The sequence below is a fragment of the Diceros bicornis genome, chromosome 10 (assembly GCF_020826845.1).
Source record: "Diceros bicornis minor isolate mBicDic1 chromosome 10, mDicBic1.mat.cur, whole genome shotgun sequence".
NCBI lineage: Eukaryota > Metazoa > Chordata > Mammalia > Perissodactyla > Rhinocerotidae > Diceros > Diceros bicornis.
Window position 1 is genome coordinate 58,751,646 of NC_080749.1, and position 16,784 is coordinate 58,768,429.

At 37.5% G+C, this 16,784-nt stretch overlaps 1 protein-coding gene across 6 annotated transcripts in view; it reads left to right on the forward strand.

Moving 5' to 3' along the window:
- OSBPL6 (oxysterol binding protein like 6) overlaps positions 1–16,784 on the forward strand; it is a 202,889-nt gene that overhangs the window by 104,918 nt on the left and 81,187 nt on the right. For 3 of the 6 annotated variants that reach the window (XM_058549325.1, XM_058549329.1, XM_058549328.1), the window contains exons 1-2: positions 8,917–9,116; positions 15,571–15,826. In XM_058549325.1, the coding sequence (XP_058405308.1) occupies positions 15,725–15,826 (102 nt within the window). In that variant the 5' untranslated portion in view covers positions 8,917–9,116; positions 15,571–15,724. Of the gene's footprint in view, positions 1–8,916; positions 9,117–10,382; positions 10,641–15,570; positions 15,827–16,784 lie in introns of those variants that run through there. The other 3 variants (XM_058549327.1, XM_058549326.1, XM_058549330.1) reach the window with 3 other exon arrangements.

Here is a 16,784-nt window from a genome sequence, read left to right on the forward strand (position 1 = left end):
CTGCTGGCATAGCGGTTAAGTTCATGCGCTCTGCTTCGGCGCAAGGCCCAGGGTCCGTGAGTTTAGATCCCAGGCGCGGACTGACACACCACTTGTCAAGCCATGCTTGACATGGTGGCGTCCCATATAAAGTAGAGGAAGATGGGCACGGATGTTAGCCCAGGGCCAAACTTCCTCAGCAAAAAGAGGAGGATTGGCAACAGATGGCAGCTCAGGGCTAATCTTCCTCACGCTCACACACACACAATAAAACCTCTGTAGTAGACAGTACTGGCATTTCCCAAGCTTGGTATTCGGGGAAAAGTAGCTTTTTTCATCCCAGTTCAATATCAGATGACATTTTAAACCTTTATTTGAATTCCTTAAACTTCTACTTATTGTCTTGTGACAGGATTCACGAATGACCCAGATGTCATTTTACCACTCTTATCTGGTTTCCAGTCCCAAAATTCTATTGCTATTGTCTCACTGCTCTTGTGGGGTTTTACTTAAAAAAGAAAAAAAAGTCCCTTTACGTTTGTTTTCAGTGGGTTTCAGTGGCGTTTTGGAGTGAAATAGATCCTGTATTCAATCTTCCAGCTTTATCCTAATACACGTGTGTGTATTTTAAAGTAATTTTTTCTTTCTTGAGTTCCACAAAATCCCATGAGGTCAGTTGGGCACAGGAGCATCTTCCCTGCATAGAGGAAAGGAACACCCCAAGACACAAGATCACGTGGTCTGCTAGAGAAGGAAGGCTCAAGCTCAGGCTTTTTGATGTCCATTTCTTTGTAAATTATAACGTACCCCAAATTGGACACTCTGTCTGGACCTCAAATATGGTTTGTCAAACCATCAGGACTCCCATTCCTTCCCTTTATATCAATATCTCAAGTATTTTTGACACTAAAATAATCTTAATAACTGTGTTATTTGATCATTCTCTTATGCTTATGTGTAGGCTGTATTTTTAATAAAGATATGCCATAAAATTCATTTAAAGACATAAACCACTACATTAGTTTCTATTTTGTGGATTTTTGTTAAATTCTGCATTTTTCACCAAAATACTCTTTATCTGTTGATGGAAAATTAGTAAACCTTTTTCATAGGGGCTTTTAATAAAATGGTGTCATAGGTCAAATCAGTCTCAGAATTGGTACTCCTGAGACTTAAGTATCCTGAATCAGCACGTGGAAGAATTTGGATACATGGATACACAGTGTGTCCTCAAGTCTGTTTCCCTCAGAGAGTTGTTTGGAGGAGGGGCTCAGAAGAGAATGCATAATAATAGTGAGCATTTTACACGGATTATTGTGTTTACTTCTCACAACTTTATGAAGTAGATGTGATTGTCCCTGTTTTATAGATGAGGAAACTGAGGCACAGAGAGATTAAGTAAATTGCCTGAGGTTTCATAGCTAGGAAATGGCAGACTTGGGATTGGTTACAAACCCAAATAATCCATGGGATTTTTTAGTGTAAAAATAAAGGGAAAAATACCACAGGATGTGTGCAGTGGTGTACTGGTAAATGCTTAAAAATCTGTTCTCACACACAAAAAATGCTGACTTGCATGGCATGCATACACCCATCACGGCTGATTTCAAGTTCCCAAGAGGATGTCTCTGAAGGCTGAGCTGGAGAGAGATATGTGCAGTTGGCTCCTGAGCCAGGGCAAGTTGGCGCCAGCTTACCTCTAGAGTGTGCAAAGATTACTACACCCCAATGAAATGAGTTCACCAGGCTGAAGAACCTGGGGCCTGGCAGTAGATCATCAGTTATTGTCAGCTGTTCCTTTCCTCTTGTAACAGTGAATGAGCAATAACTGAAACCAACAATTATGCTGAATGTCCAACGCAAGTGGAATTATGGGCACTGTGATATGTGGGTAAAGGTCTGCATAAACATTGCTATTCTGGAGGGATGACAGTTTTTAAAAATTCTACTTAAGCTTCCTGACCATGAAAAATCTGTGATTAGGTAGATAATGGCTAGTAAATTAGGTAGGTGGCAGGTGCAGTAATTCTGTGCAGCCAGGATACCCATCAGTGCTGTTTTGAAAGAATTACACTGCTGCCTCTATTCCTATTCCTAATGTACAATGTGGCACCAGGGAGAATAGAACCTAATAATGCCCCAGGCCTCCAGAGTACCATTAGCAGCCCGGTGGGTCTTTTTTTAGGACAACCAAGAGGTTTTTCTCTTGGGGATGTTGAACTTGGTACAGTCTTACTATCTAATAGGTTAGGAAAGATTTTATAAAGAAGATGAAACGAGCACAAAATAGTATAAAATTAATGCTTGCATGTTATAAAAGTTATTATGGCTGATGATACAGAAACATTTTTTATTGTTGTAAAGTATACATAAAATTTACCATTTTAACCATTTTTAATTGTGCAGTTCAGCGGCATTAAATACATTTACATTGTTCTGTAACCATCAGCACTGCTATGATCTGAATGTTGGTGTCCTCCCAAAAGTCATATGTTGAAATCCTAACCCGCAAGGTGATGGTATTTGGAGGTGGGGCCTTTGGGAGGTGATTAAATCATGAGGGTCGAGCCGTCATGAATGGAATTAGTGCCCTTATAAAAGAGACTCCAGCAAGATCCCTTGCCCTCTTCAACTATGTGAGGACACAGTGATCAGATGGCCATCTATGAATCAGGAATCAAATCGTTACCAGACACTGATTCTGCCGATGCCATGAGCCTAGACTTCCCTACCTCCAGAACTGGGAGAAATAAGTGCTTGTCGTTTAGAAGACACAGATTTTGTAGTATTTTGTTTTGGAGCCCAAATGGAGTAACATAACCTCTTTCCATCTCTGGAAGAAGTTCTCTGGAAGAACTTTTTCATCTTCCAAACTGAAACTCTGCACCCATTAAACACTATCTCCCCGTTCCCTCTTCCTCGCAGACCCTGGCAACCACCCTTCTACCTTCTGTCTCTATAAATTTGACTACTCTAGGTACTTCATATAAATAGAATCATACAAAATTTGTCCCTTTGTGTATGGCTTATTTATTAGCATGGTGTCTTCAAGGTTCATCCATGTTGTACCATGTGTCAGAATTTCCATCCTTTTTAAGTCTGAATAATATTCCATTGTATGAATATACCACGTTTTGTTTATCCATTCTTCTGTTGATGGACACTTGGGTTGCTTCCACCTTTTGGCTATGATAAATAATGCTGCTATGAATATGGGTGTACAAATATCTGTTCAAGTCTCTGTTTCAATTCTTTTGGGTATATACCCAGAATTGGAATTGCTGGATCATATGGTAATTCTATTTTTAATTTTGTGGGGAACTGCTATACCATTTTCAATAGCAGTTATACCATTTTACATTCCCACCAGCATTGCATGAGGGTTGATTCAGGAACATTTTTAACCTAAGCCAATTTGTCTACTTCAGCCAACTTTTCAGCATACCTCAACTCAGTGCAGAAACTGTTGTTTTGACAGGAAATTCCTCTAGAGAACAGGACATGGGCTGCTACTCAAGTCACTTGGTGCCTCAGTAGGAGTTTACACACACTCAACGTGGATTTACGAATCATTAAGGTCACAAAGCATTTCCTGTTTTTGCCAAAAAGTCTTTGCTCTCTGCTGACAATCAGTACCTATTAGCAGTCATGGGAACCATATTTCCCAATATTATTTTCCCTGTTAAAAATGTGAGTTATGATGTTACCAAAGCTTCCTTTCAAAACATGTTAGCAAGCGTCAGAAGCCAAATGATGAATGAAAAAGTGGCTGACGAATCTTAGAAAATTAGCACTGGTAAAATTGTCGAGTGATGGAATCAAAATAGCCTTGTCAAGCCTTGTCCATGGCATATGCTCCCATCAAAATAAAATGTCCTGTGATCTCATTATATTAAGTATGTTGTACAGCTTTTGTGCCCGTGGATTTTTTTTAACCTGTACTGATAACAATCGTTTTAGAAATAAACACTCAGAAGGATGCCTTTTGATAATGTGATGAAAGCTATTGAATATCTCCCTAGGGAAATAACATGCATGTGTATCCACCACTTTTCATCTCATTTCTGGGGTATAAAGAATGTGCAGCCCATTCGTGAACCCTAGATTAAGAACCTTATAAATGTGTATTGTATGCCATCAGTAATGTACCGTACTCTAAAAAACTTGATTTGTTGTTTAGTTTATTCATTGATTTATTAGTAAATCAAGGGTAAAGAGTAGTGAAAGAATTCGTTGCATGGGCTTTGATGTGAAATAATAAACTTCCTAATCCCCACTTTCCTCATCTCTACTGTGAGTAATAAGAGAGTCATTGAGAATGGATGGAAAATGCCTGGCATCCAGGACTGGGACATAGAAAGGGCCTGCTATTTTTACTGATATTTTTTTCCTTAACATGATAGAGAAAGCTAGGAAGGAGGTGGTGATCTCTTTTTAGGACTCTAACCTCAAATAATATTTTTGATATGCTACTTTTTACTTGATTTTTTGGAAAACTTTTATGTTTTGTTAATTATAAAATTAACAGGCATCCAGAGAAGAAGGATTGCTTGGGGAAATAGTATAAGAGGTAGTTTGGTTGTTCAGGATAGGGAATTATTCCCTAATCTCTCTCTGACAACAAGTATTTGAAGACTCAGTTCCGAGAACAATTCAACGCATAATGCGCAAGAGCTAACAGAAACTAAAACAGAAGGAAAGAGCTGGGCCATATTCCTGGAATATAAATTTCATACCAAGTACAACATTAAAACTAGACTGGAAAGAATATATAATTATTAAATCTAGGGGCCTAAGTCCCAATTAGAGACTACATCAGCTCAAATTACAGTTTTCAAATAAAGACATGATCACATTACAATTTAACAGAGATTAGTGTGATATTAGAAAATGGGTGATTTAAGCTGACTTGCAGGGAAACTTCCATATGAAAAATTGCAAGTAAACAAGTAGAACAATTAATTCTTAAGTCATTGAAGAAAATTTAGACTAGTTCAAAAAACTATAGGCAATGTGACCTAAGGGAAGTGAAAACCTTTGGTATTCAAGACGTTTACTTATACCTGAAATATCAGTGTCTGAAGTATAGTGAGGAACTGTTTCTCCCTCTGTAGTCAAATCAAGCCTTTCACATAGTTTTGTGTAATTTGTACAGCAAGAAGTGATTTCCCCACATATCATTTGAATTGTAGAAATACATAATTACATTGTCGTTTCACTGTAATTTTCAAGGCAACAAGACTTGGATGTTACTTAATGGTTTAGTAAACCCGTATCTTTCTTCTTTAATGTTCTCTTTTTAAAAATATGTATATAGGACTGTGTCTGGTGCTTCACATTTCTCTTGCGCTGGTCCAGTGTCTCTGTGTTCAGTTAGGTGTGTGTGTGAGAGAGACAGAGACAGAGGACGTGGGTGTCTACCTTCCTTTGTCTCCTCGCAGCCCTCTTCTTTGATTCTCTACTTTAAATAGACATAAATAGAACATTTTAGCATGTTTTATTTATATTTATTCCTAGAGGTTATATTTCTCTAAAAGCAGCTTTTAAAAGTTGAATCGTGTACTTTATCTCAAAAGAAAAAATATTTTTCAAAACAGAAATAGCTTTATTGTGTCCTTTTCTTGAATTAATATATATCTAGTATTAAAAAAAGCACAAATATTTAAAATTTGGAAAAAAAGTCACCTCAGATTTCACCACCTAAATTGTTTATATTTGTGCCATAATTTATTTCACTGGTTTTTCACAATTCAATCTTGAATTGTTTTTGTCATCACTTTAATTGATATATACATATATATCTTTACATGCCTGAGTATTTCTTTAGGACAGATTCTTAGAACTAAGGTAGAATTGCCTAACCAAATTAAACTCTTCCAGAAAGCTTAAAGCAACTTAAACCTCCATCAGCAATGTATTGGTTATTATGTTTCTTCCTTTTTGAATTGCCAATGCATGTTCTCTATCCATTTTTCTCATAGTGTTTTTATTTATTTTATTGATTTGCAAGAACTCTTTATATATTAAAAATATTAACCCTTTGTCATAGATTTATTTTTTACAGTTTTTTTCCTGCATGAGTACTGTTTTTGATGTTGTGGTTAGTGTTATTCCTGACCCAAAAATGATTAAATATATACCTAAAATATTTTCTAATGCTTTTATGGTTTTCATTTTACGTTTAAAATTTTAAGCCTTTTAGAATATATTTTGATTTAAAGTATGAGGTAAAGGATCCAACTTTCTATTTTTATTTTTTGAAGTTGTTGTTAAATAATCCATCTGTTTCTTACTAATATATACATATATTTATTTTTTAAGACTTTATTTTTTAGAGTAGTTTTAGGTTCACAACAAAACTGAGCAGAAAGTACAGAGTCCTACATACCCACTGCCACCACATACCCATAACCTCCCCCACTGTCAGCATCCCACACTAGAGTGGTACTGTTACAGTTGATGAACCTCCATTGACACATCATCACCCAAAGTCCGTAGTTTATATTAGGGTTCACTCTAGATGTACATTCTGTGGGTTTTGACAAATGCATAATGACATGTATCCATCATTGTAGTATCATACAGAGTAGACTCACTGCCCTAAAAATCTCTGTGCTCCACCTAGATATCCCTCCCCCCACCTAGCAACCCCTGGCAACCCTTGATCTTTTTCTGTCTCCATAGTTTTGCCTTTTCCAAAATGTCATATAATTGGAATTATATAGTATGTAGACTTTTCAGATTGGCTTCTTTCACTTAAAAAATTAGATAGATAGATAGATAGATAGATAGATAGATAGATAGATAGGTAGATAGGTAGGTAGATAGGTAGGTAGGTAGGTAGATAGATAGATAGATAGATAGATAGATAGGTAGATAGATAGGTAGATAGATAGGTAGATAGATAGATAGGTAGATAGCTAGCTAGATAGATAGGTAGATAGATAGATAGCTAGCTGGATAGATAGATAGGTAGGTGGATAGATAGATAGGTAGGCAGGTAGATAGATAGATAATAGATACATATATATAAATTTTGTAAACAGCTACTCTACTGAAAGCTTTTTGTTTTTTCTGGTTGATTTCCATTTGCTTCTCATGTGCATTTCAGATGGAATGTTATATTATTCATTGGTTAGCACTCTCTGAACAATATTAATAGGGTGAAAGCTGGCATCATTTTGTTGCCGACGTCAATGGAAATGGCACTGTCTCACCATTAGGCCTGATGGTGGATTGATTTATGTCTGTGTGTGTGTGTGTGTGTGTGTGTGTGTGTATGTATGTTTATGTGTTTGTATGTACAGAACAGCACAAACACATAAGGCAAGTATTGCAGTATTTGCTAGGTGTTCTTAAATATTTGGGAATGGATATTAAATGGATGGCATACTTTTTAAGTCAGGATGATTGTAGAATATTTTGCTTTTGACCTATTATAGTTTTAGTTGCTTATTATAGATTGCAATTATCTCATAATTTAGTGTCTTCTATTCCTTGGTTATGTACTTTTTATAACCTTCTTTTTGTATTTAAGATTCCTGTTTTTCTGCGTATTTAGAAATGAATTTCTAAATTCATTTCTAAAAATAGCTCTTGGGTTCATCAACTTAGCTATTTTATATTATTTATTGATTAACTTGTTTATTTATACTTTTCCTATATTTGTCTTTTCTAATTTCATAAGTTATAAATGTTAATGCATTTGTTTTTATCCTTTCATGTTTAGTAATGGAAATGATCAAGACCATGAATTTTCCCTTCATTATAGCTCTAGCTCTACATTTAGTTCTACATTTCTAAATAGGTAATATTTTCATTATGTTATTTTGTATATTCTTCAATTGCTTTTATCTTTAGTCTTTCACCCTTGAGTAGTTGGAGAATCTACTCCGTCACACAGAGAGAGCAGAGGGAGGGAGAGGGACAGGACTGAGTGCTTTTGGTTTCTACTTGTGTCTGTTTTCAAATATTCTACAATGTCAGTTTTATTTTTTCTTCAACCCAAGATATAACTTGAGAGTATATTTTCAAAAATTTTCAAGGTTTAACCCCTACTTGCTTCCACTTTTTCATTCATATTTAATTTATTGAATTGCTTCAGAGAATGTGATTTAAATTCAGCAATTTCACTAGGACCTATCTTATTTTGATTTGCTTCTTATTAATTTTGCCTGATAAAGATTTTATTTTCCATGTTGAAGTCTTCCTTATGTTCAGGAATATTTTTGGATATTATTTCTTTTCTTTGTGGTTATTGTCTTTGGGGCCATTAGTATCTGTAGATTCAGGTTCCATTATCTGTTAACTTTTTTCCCTTTTTTCTGTTTGCAAGATGATTTCCTCAATTTTTTCTTTCTAATCTATGTACCGATTAGATTTTTCTGCAGAATCATCCTGTGCTCCATTAATATCATTTTAATTACTGCGTTTAAATTCTGGTGTCCTTGTTTGTTTCCTCAGTTTCTTACCTATGTCAGTTCCCATTGCACCTGAGCCTGTCTTATCTCTTATTCAGATTCCATGTTTTTTTTTTAATTTGTAAACGTATAAAGCACCTGGGCTCTAAGCTACCTTTCTCTTTTGCTAGGATTGACATTCCAAATAAGCCCTCTGTCTATCTCTTGCACATAATTTTCTCCCTTTTGGGGGGAATAATTTTTCATTATGTTTTAAACACACATACATATTTTTCTTACTTTTCTTTGTGTGAGATCTGCTCTTTGTCAAAAGATTATTTGTGCCAATTATTCTTGGCTCCCTTCATGTTTACTTGGTTAGCATTCAAATCCTCCTCTTAAAAGTCCCCCTGGAGGGCTGGATGATGTAGGTTGTAGGTTTGTCTTATTCATTTGCTTAGTAAAGGGCTTTAGGAGAGTGGGGAGGGATTAGATCTTGGTCACTCACAATCAGAGAACTTGTCTCTATGTATACTTTGTTTCTCCTTAGTTTTGTAAATGACTGCACCAGAAGCCAGCTTGGGGAGGGGAGGCTGTATTTTAGGGTTACGTTGGGACATGTCCATGATGCTCTTCAGAAGCAAGACAGAAGGAAACAGCAAAAGGCAAGGCAGGGCCATGTACTTGCCGTGCCAGGAGACCTGTGCCTTGATGACCTCAGACAGCTGTTCATCCATGGTGAGCCTTTACCCTGTGCCTCTTGCCCCTAGCCTCTCCAGTTTGGAAGAAACTGGTGAAGTTTGCCAGACTTTTTTCCTATAATACCACTTCATGGTCTTGAGAAGGGAGTCGGTGTTGGTTTCATACATCCTGGTTTGGTCGTGAATCAAGTGATTCGCTAGATTTTGTGGCATGTGGTGGCCACTATTACCTAGTGTAAATACTAATGATCTTTTTTTTTTTTTAAATCCTTTTAGTCCCTCCTTTTTAGTCATTTCTAGGAAAATGTTTATCAGATCTTACACTGCCATCTTTCCTAGAAGTCTCTGGCTTATCTTCTTGAAATCAGTCCTTGGTTTTCTTTTTCTTACCTGTGGGTTAATGACCTTAGAAATAAAAGATTCCCTACCTTTTCTTTTTAAGGATAAAAAACACTTTAATGTAGAATGACGATGTAATGACTATAATATATAATGACAATAGCCATTTTTTGCTCCGGTGATGATCTTGTAGAAAACTGATATATTCCCCCCAGCAGTACAATGACATTTGCATTGGGAAGATCAGTAGATAGGAATGCCGTGCCCCAGGTGGCTTGGGTTTAGGATCATCTAATGTGGCTCCTCCTAATTCTCTGTAAATAGTCACGCAAATACTGAAAATCACAAACTCATCTCACTAACCCAAACACTAACGTTTTAAAACAAAATCTAATGTCCAAACCACGGAGGACTAGGCACTAATTTTATGACGTCTGTGTCTCAGATTGAGGAAGGTCTAGCCAGTTCTTGATTATGACAAACTTCTGCTGCACTTGCAGAAAAGGAGATTGAGAAAGGACAAAAAACGCCTTTGGTTGTTTTACAGTCTGGTCCTTAAGCTTTGAGATCCCGGTTGGCCCCAACCAGAAAAAGTGATATCAGCTCATCTCTATTGCTGTAGAATTTTAAGTGTAATTCTCTAAAACTCCAGGTTAAGTCACCAAGTTGAGAAGAGGACTGAAAGGAGAAAAAAATTTTTTTCTTCGGGGGGCTGTCTTACATTTCAAGGGAAGACTTGAAAGATACCATTTTACTCTTGACTCTGTCACTTACAGACTGTAGGTTTCAGCATGATTTAAAGAAACTTAAAGGAGAACAGAAGTAGAACTTTAAAGGGAGAATTGTATCTTTCAAATTAATGGCAAATATAAAAGTCAATTAAAACCATGTAAAAATCAGTATTATAAGGAAAGGCAGATTTTTTTTTAATTTTTATTTATTTATTTTTTTTCCCCCAAAGCCCCAGTAGATAGTTGTATGTCATAGCTGCACATCCCTCCAGTTGCTGTATGTGGGACGCGGCCTCAGCATGGCCGGAGAAGCTGTGCGTCGGTGCGCGCCCGGGATCCGAACCCGGCCGCCAGTAGCGGAGCGCGGGCGCTTAACCGCTAAGCCACGGGGCCGGCCCCAAGGAAAGGCAGATTATAAAGGAAAAGCTATCAAGCATTAAAGGAAACAAAGAAGAACGAAAAAATAGAAAATGTACAACGATATGTCAGGGGTAAGGCCAACTATTAGTTAAACATTAAATGGAAATGGGAAAAACTTCACTAAAGTTAGATTTTTTTTTTTTTAACAACCCAACATGATCATTATTAGAGGAACACACAATACAAAATGATACAGAAAGCTTAAATGTAAAAGGATGGACAAATTTCATTAATCACTTACAAACAGAAAGAGAGCAGATATCAAATAAAGCAAAAAAGTATTGAAATTAACAAAGAGGATCATTTTTATAATAATCAAAAGTGAATATGTAATTATTCCAACTCCTCTTCTAGTGATAATTCTCGTTGTTTCAAAATATACTGAACACAACCTAAATGTCCCAGTAGAAGAATGGTTAAATGTACTGTGGCATATCTGTGTGGGGGCCTTATGTATAATGATTCAGAATGGTGATATTGAGGTTTCTTTGTTCACAAGGAAGGCTGTTACCAATATATTGTTGATGGAAGAAAGCATGTTGTAGGTAGTACGGACATTATTCTCCTCCGTTGGTTGAAGTAGAACCAACATGTTAACCGGGGTTATTTCTATGTGATAAAACTAGTCAATTTAAATATTTTCATGTATACCTTTAATCTTTTCCTATGGTAAATATAGTAGATTATATTATTGTGCCAAGTATTCACTGCCTCTTCCTCTCGGAGAATTATACTTTCATGTATCACTGACCTCAGTTTGGCCGTGTGACTTACTTTGGCCAATAAAATGTGAGTGAAAGTGACATGTGCCACCGAAAAGCAAAAGCTTTAAGAGCTATGTCATGGTTCTGCCCTGGCTGTTTTCCTGCTTCACATGGGGGTTGCTCCTTCAGCCTGGAATGAAGAGGATGCAGAGTAGGGCTGCAGCTGACCTCCAAGGGACATGTAAATGAGTAAGAAATAAACGTTTCTTGTAAGCCCTTGAGATTTGAGGGTTGTATTGTTATCACATCACAACTTAGCCTAGGCTAAGTAGTCCCCAGTTTCAAATATTTTTCTGAACACATAGAATTTTTGATGCTTATGAACAGCAAGTTCTAGAAGTCTTCCCTGCTACCTTTTGCTTTAGTTAGGTCCGTGGGTCATATATCTGAATTTTATGTCCCTCAACATAAATGCAAATGTTACAGCTCTTAGAAACAATTGTAGTGATCCACTGATATGAAGGAGGAATGAGACAGGAAAATTAGATGTTTGGCTCTCATGTTGCTGTTATTTTCAGCCACCATACTTTTCTCATTGAGTATAGGAATTATATTGGTGTTGTCTTTAAAATCTGTGGTCTTTTTTGGTTTAGAATTTTGTTTAGGAAGTTTCTGAAAATGTGCTTTGATAGAGATTATGAAATAAGTGTTTTTTTATGTTACAGCAATTCTTACACTCTAGGAATAAAGTATGAATAGGCGCAACCTAACTTACAGAGTTTAGACTTGCTTTTATCATGCATTTTGAAGTAAAGCAAGTGGTTAGACGGTTGATTGATAATCAGGTTGGAATGATCTTTAAAGGTCATCTCATTCAACCTTAGATTAGGTATTTGAAACCCCTTTTGTTAAAAAAAAAATCAAAGGTTAATAGAAACAACAGCAATAACCTCAAAAACAATTCTGGGAATGAATTACATTCTCTTACTCACCTATTTTTCATTCTTGATATGATTTAAGATATTCGTAATTGCAGTTAGTCATTGACTAAACAACCTATATAAAGACTCAAAATTATGATGTAGTCTTAACTTGAAATAATCATATTTGTGGTCTTCAATTTTTTTTTTACATTTTGTTTTAGTGACAAGATGTAGTTCCTTCATTCATTAGAAATATTGAAAGAAGATGATTTAGAATGAAACATAGGACATAGGGACTCGCATAGTTTACATTAGAACTCTCAGTATGTCTTTTACATGTAAACTTCAAAATTCTTCACTCTTGTTTGCAATTAGGAGTACTGCAGAGCTGACAAGCAGCTCCAGTTTTTGGTTTAATTTTCAACCAAAATGTTGCCCTTTCATCATAGACAGATTACCCTGAAAATATCATGTTAGATTAAAACAAAAACCAAGGTGTTGGCACTGGTGTTAATAGGGAAGGTGTAGTTAGATGCAGTCAGGAAAAAAAAAAGTCCAACAGAGGAAATGCTGGCCCTTGATGTAGCTTGGATTGAATTTACTTCCAAACGGATAAAGCTTAATGAGTTTGGTTGTCTCAACCTCCTCCCTTGGGGGCACTTGAGCACATCGCAGAACCTCCATACTTTTAGCTCAAGTGTCAGCATTTACTTCTAAAACATCTTGGACCAGAAAGCGAAGTACTTCAAATCAAGGATCTGAGCAGTGTTCTTGCTTTCTGTTTGCTGGCACCAGAGCTTGGCTTGAGAAATCTTACTCCCACTTAGACGACCTTCATAAAACAGAAGGATTGGATGATCATCTGTCAAGTGTCGGCTTATTACTACCCCTTGCCAGTACTAAATGAAACCTGATCCCAAGCCAAGGAAAGAGCTCTGTAGCTCTTTATATCTCTATTAGCCCAAAGACTAGTTTTGTTTCAAGAGAAAGCCTTCCAGTTTTGGTGATAAGAACCTTTTATTTTTCCTGTGGTGACAGTGAAGTTGAAATCTTAAGAAAGGATTACAAGTTCTATTCACTAGAAAATCCAGTTTTCCCAATTTATAATAATTTGCCTTTTATAGGGATTGTTCTTTCAAATAGTGTCTATAACCAGATGACTATTAAAATCCTGATTAAGGGGCACATAATCTATTAACATAATGTTGCAGATTTAAAAAATATAACTATCTATAGTATAAAATTTAATTTACTTGCACTGGCAGAGTTTACATCATCTATACATAAATCACTTGATACATTTGTATCATTAACATAATCTATTAGACATTGATCTCCAGCCTAAATTTCTCTGAGCTCCAGACCTACCTTTCCAAGTGTTTGTTGCCATTTGAATGCCTCAGTTGTGCCTGAAACTCAACATGTCTGAAACCATACTCATGACCCTCTCTCAATCCTGGATTTCCTTTGGCCAGCCCACGCTGACCTGGGAGTCATCCTCAACCCTGCCTTTTCCTCCTCCCCCATATCCAGTCACAACAGACAGGACTTGGTGTTAAATTTCATGCCGCCACTCCAGTCCATCATCTCTTGCTTCCTGATTGGGCCTCCCTCATCTTCTTTACTTCCCCAATTTGGTTTTCCTCATGGCTGCCAAAGTAGCCTTTTACACACACATATGTGGTTATACCACACCCCCTGTAGAGCTTCTTTTGCTTATGATAAAAATCAAAATGCTGCACATGGCCAACAAGGCCCTGCAGGGACTGGCCTCTGCTTTCCTGTGACCTTCATGTCACTGTCTCTCTGTGCTCTAATCATATTGGCCAGCACTAATTCCTAGATCATGCCATGCTGGCCACCCAGGCACCTGGTTAACACCTACTCATCCTTCAGATCTCAGCTCAAACCCACCTGCTTAGGGATACCTCTGAGTATCCAGACCCAGTTGGTTTCCCCTTGCCACATGTCCTCCTAATACCCCATGCATCTTCATCCTTTTTTGATTACTTGATTGACTGTCTCTCCCTCTAGACTGATGTTCAGGCCTCATTTTTTTTTTTTTTTTTGTGAGGAAGATCAGCCATGAGCTAACATCCATGCCAATCTTCCTGTTTTTGCTGAGGAAGACCAGCCCTGAGCTAACATCTATTGCCAATCCTCCTCCTTTTTTTCCCTTTTTTCTCCCCAAAGCCCCAGTAGATAGTTGTATCCTGCTAGTTGCTGTATGTGGGACACTGCCTCAGTGTGGCCGGACAAGCGGTGCGTCGGTGCGTGCTCAGATCTGAACCCCGGGCGGCCAGTAGCGGAGCGCATGCACTTAACCGCTAAGCCACGGGGCCGGCCCCCTCACTTTTCTTTGGCCTAAAGATTGGTATCTGATCATCACCAGCAGCTTTCTCTTCCAACCTGTGCCAAACTACTTACCCAAGTATTGTGGGTTTCCTTCAAGGAGTATTATTATTAAGATGGGGGCTGGAACTTAGCCTTCCATCTCTTATTAGAAGAGGATAAAGTTTACTTTAGTGGTAAATCTTTTGTGGATCACAGATTGTTGTGTAAGCTTTTCAATCTTACACTATCGTACTTACCTTAAAATAATTTTTTTTTTAGCGTCCCGTGTTGCCAGTTGAACAATGCTTCTCTTTCAGGCACAAATTTTTAGCCCTGGTTCTTACAGTGCAGACTTTCTTATATGAATCCAAGTGAAAAATGAAGTGGCTCTTGGCTGTGGATATATGAAGCAACTCCAAGCATTACCCCAGTTCCGGAACATGCCTGTCAATCTGTAGATGCTTGAGAGCCTGTTGGTTGTTGAGTTGAGAGTCATGTGTAGGTGTGCTGTGGTCTTGAGGTGCAAATAACTGTGGATATGTGTATTCCATGATCCTTCCTAAATGCTGGATCACATGATGCACAAAATACATGGACCCTTTTGCCTTTTGTGTCTGACTGTTTTGTGTTGGATTTAACCATCACATACATGACATGGATAAACCAAAATGAAGACAACATGGACTGAGCCCTTATTATAATCCATTGAGCAGGGAAAATTAACTTTCAGGGGAAGAAACAGATGGACTTTGGCATGAGGGTCCAGAACATAGCGTTGTAATCTGCTTTAAAACAAAGAAAATGTAAAGGAAGAATATGACTTGAGCATATGGTTTCTTCCCATTTTCCTGTTGACAGAGTTTTGTTACGTATTAACACTTATGCTCCACCTTAAAATCTGCAGGAAGAAATAATATTTCCTAATGTGTCAGAGTTCTTCCTCTCACTAACATTTGAGTAATTTTTCTTAAATATAATGATTTTTTAAATTTGTGTTTTAATTACTTACATGAGGTTTTTTTTGTTTGTTTTGCTTTTAGGTGTTTTGGACACCTAGAATATTTGCCTCCTCTTTTCTAGTCAAACCTGATTCATAAAATGGACTAAAGCTGAAAAATCGTCTGCTGCTTTGTCTGTGAATTTCAGACACGACTGGGATGGTCTTAAGTGCATACAACTAGACTCACTGCAGCTATGAGTTCAGACGAGAAGGGCATATCCCCTGCTCATAAAACATCCACTCCAACCCATAGAAGTGCCTCCTCTTCAACGTCCTCCCAAAGGGAGAGTCGGCAGGTAAGAGAAGAGTATGAAGTGTGTTTTGTTATTTTATACAAATACAGTACCATTAGGATATGATGGGATTGCTAAGTAATTCTGAAATTTTGTTGTGAGGATTCTTATGCTACAGGAAGACTCACTGTTTGCAGTAGATCTACCTGATGATGTCATGAAGATCCTGCTCTTGCTTTTCTGTAGTTTAGGATCCTTTTTTAGAGTGCAGACCACAGGAATGGTGGCCCTGCTGGTTTCTCCTCACTGTCTGCACCTGGAGGCAGGAGCCAGCTTCAGGAACTTGAATGTTCTGCTCTCCCTGTCTTCATTCGTGGAGGTGGAAGGGATCTGGACCTGCAAAGGTCTTCTTCCTACAAGCCTCTCACTGGCCTGTCAAGCACTAACTTCTGTTTGGTGTTTCATGGAATCTGGTAACAGTCAGATTCAGGAATTAAGATACAAATAAAATTGTAGTATCAGGGAATTAAGGGCAGTGAGAACTCAGACAATGTTTAAAGTCAATAGAGAAAGTAAATTACTGTTGCTTAATTATCCCATTAAGCCAATTCTGTAAATTATCTTTGTTTACACAGAGTTGCTTCGTTATTACTTCACTGGCTATTCTGCTGGCAAGGCTGGGTGGGGATTAGTGGTATGAATTCTCTTCATTGTCGAAATGGGCGGTGGTTTTGCCAAGCACTTGTCTGAGTGTTACTGTTTGCCATTATAATATCTTGGGATCGGATTCTTGTTGTGTAACTGGAAATTCACAATAAGCAGGTGTTGTTAACTTTTTATAAAAACTTTCCTTTTAGGGGGCATTCAATCAATGAAGATTCTTGAAGGGTTTTTTCCCCCCTATTTTATGTGCTCCAAATCTATGACTTGGGTCTTGAGACAGCCAGTTCCAGATGTGAATTCTTTGTTTTAGATGTGGGGAATGCACTTCTGGGGGTGTTCCTTAGGAAACCGTTGGTCT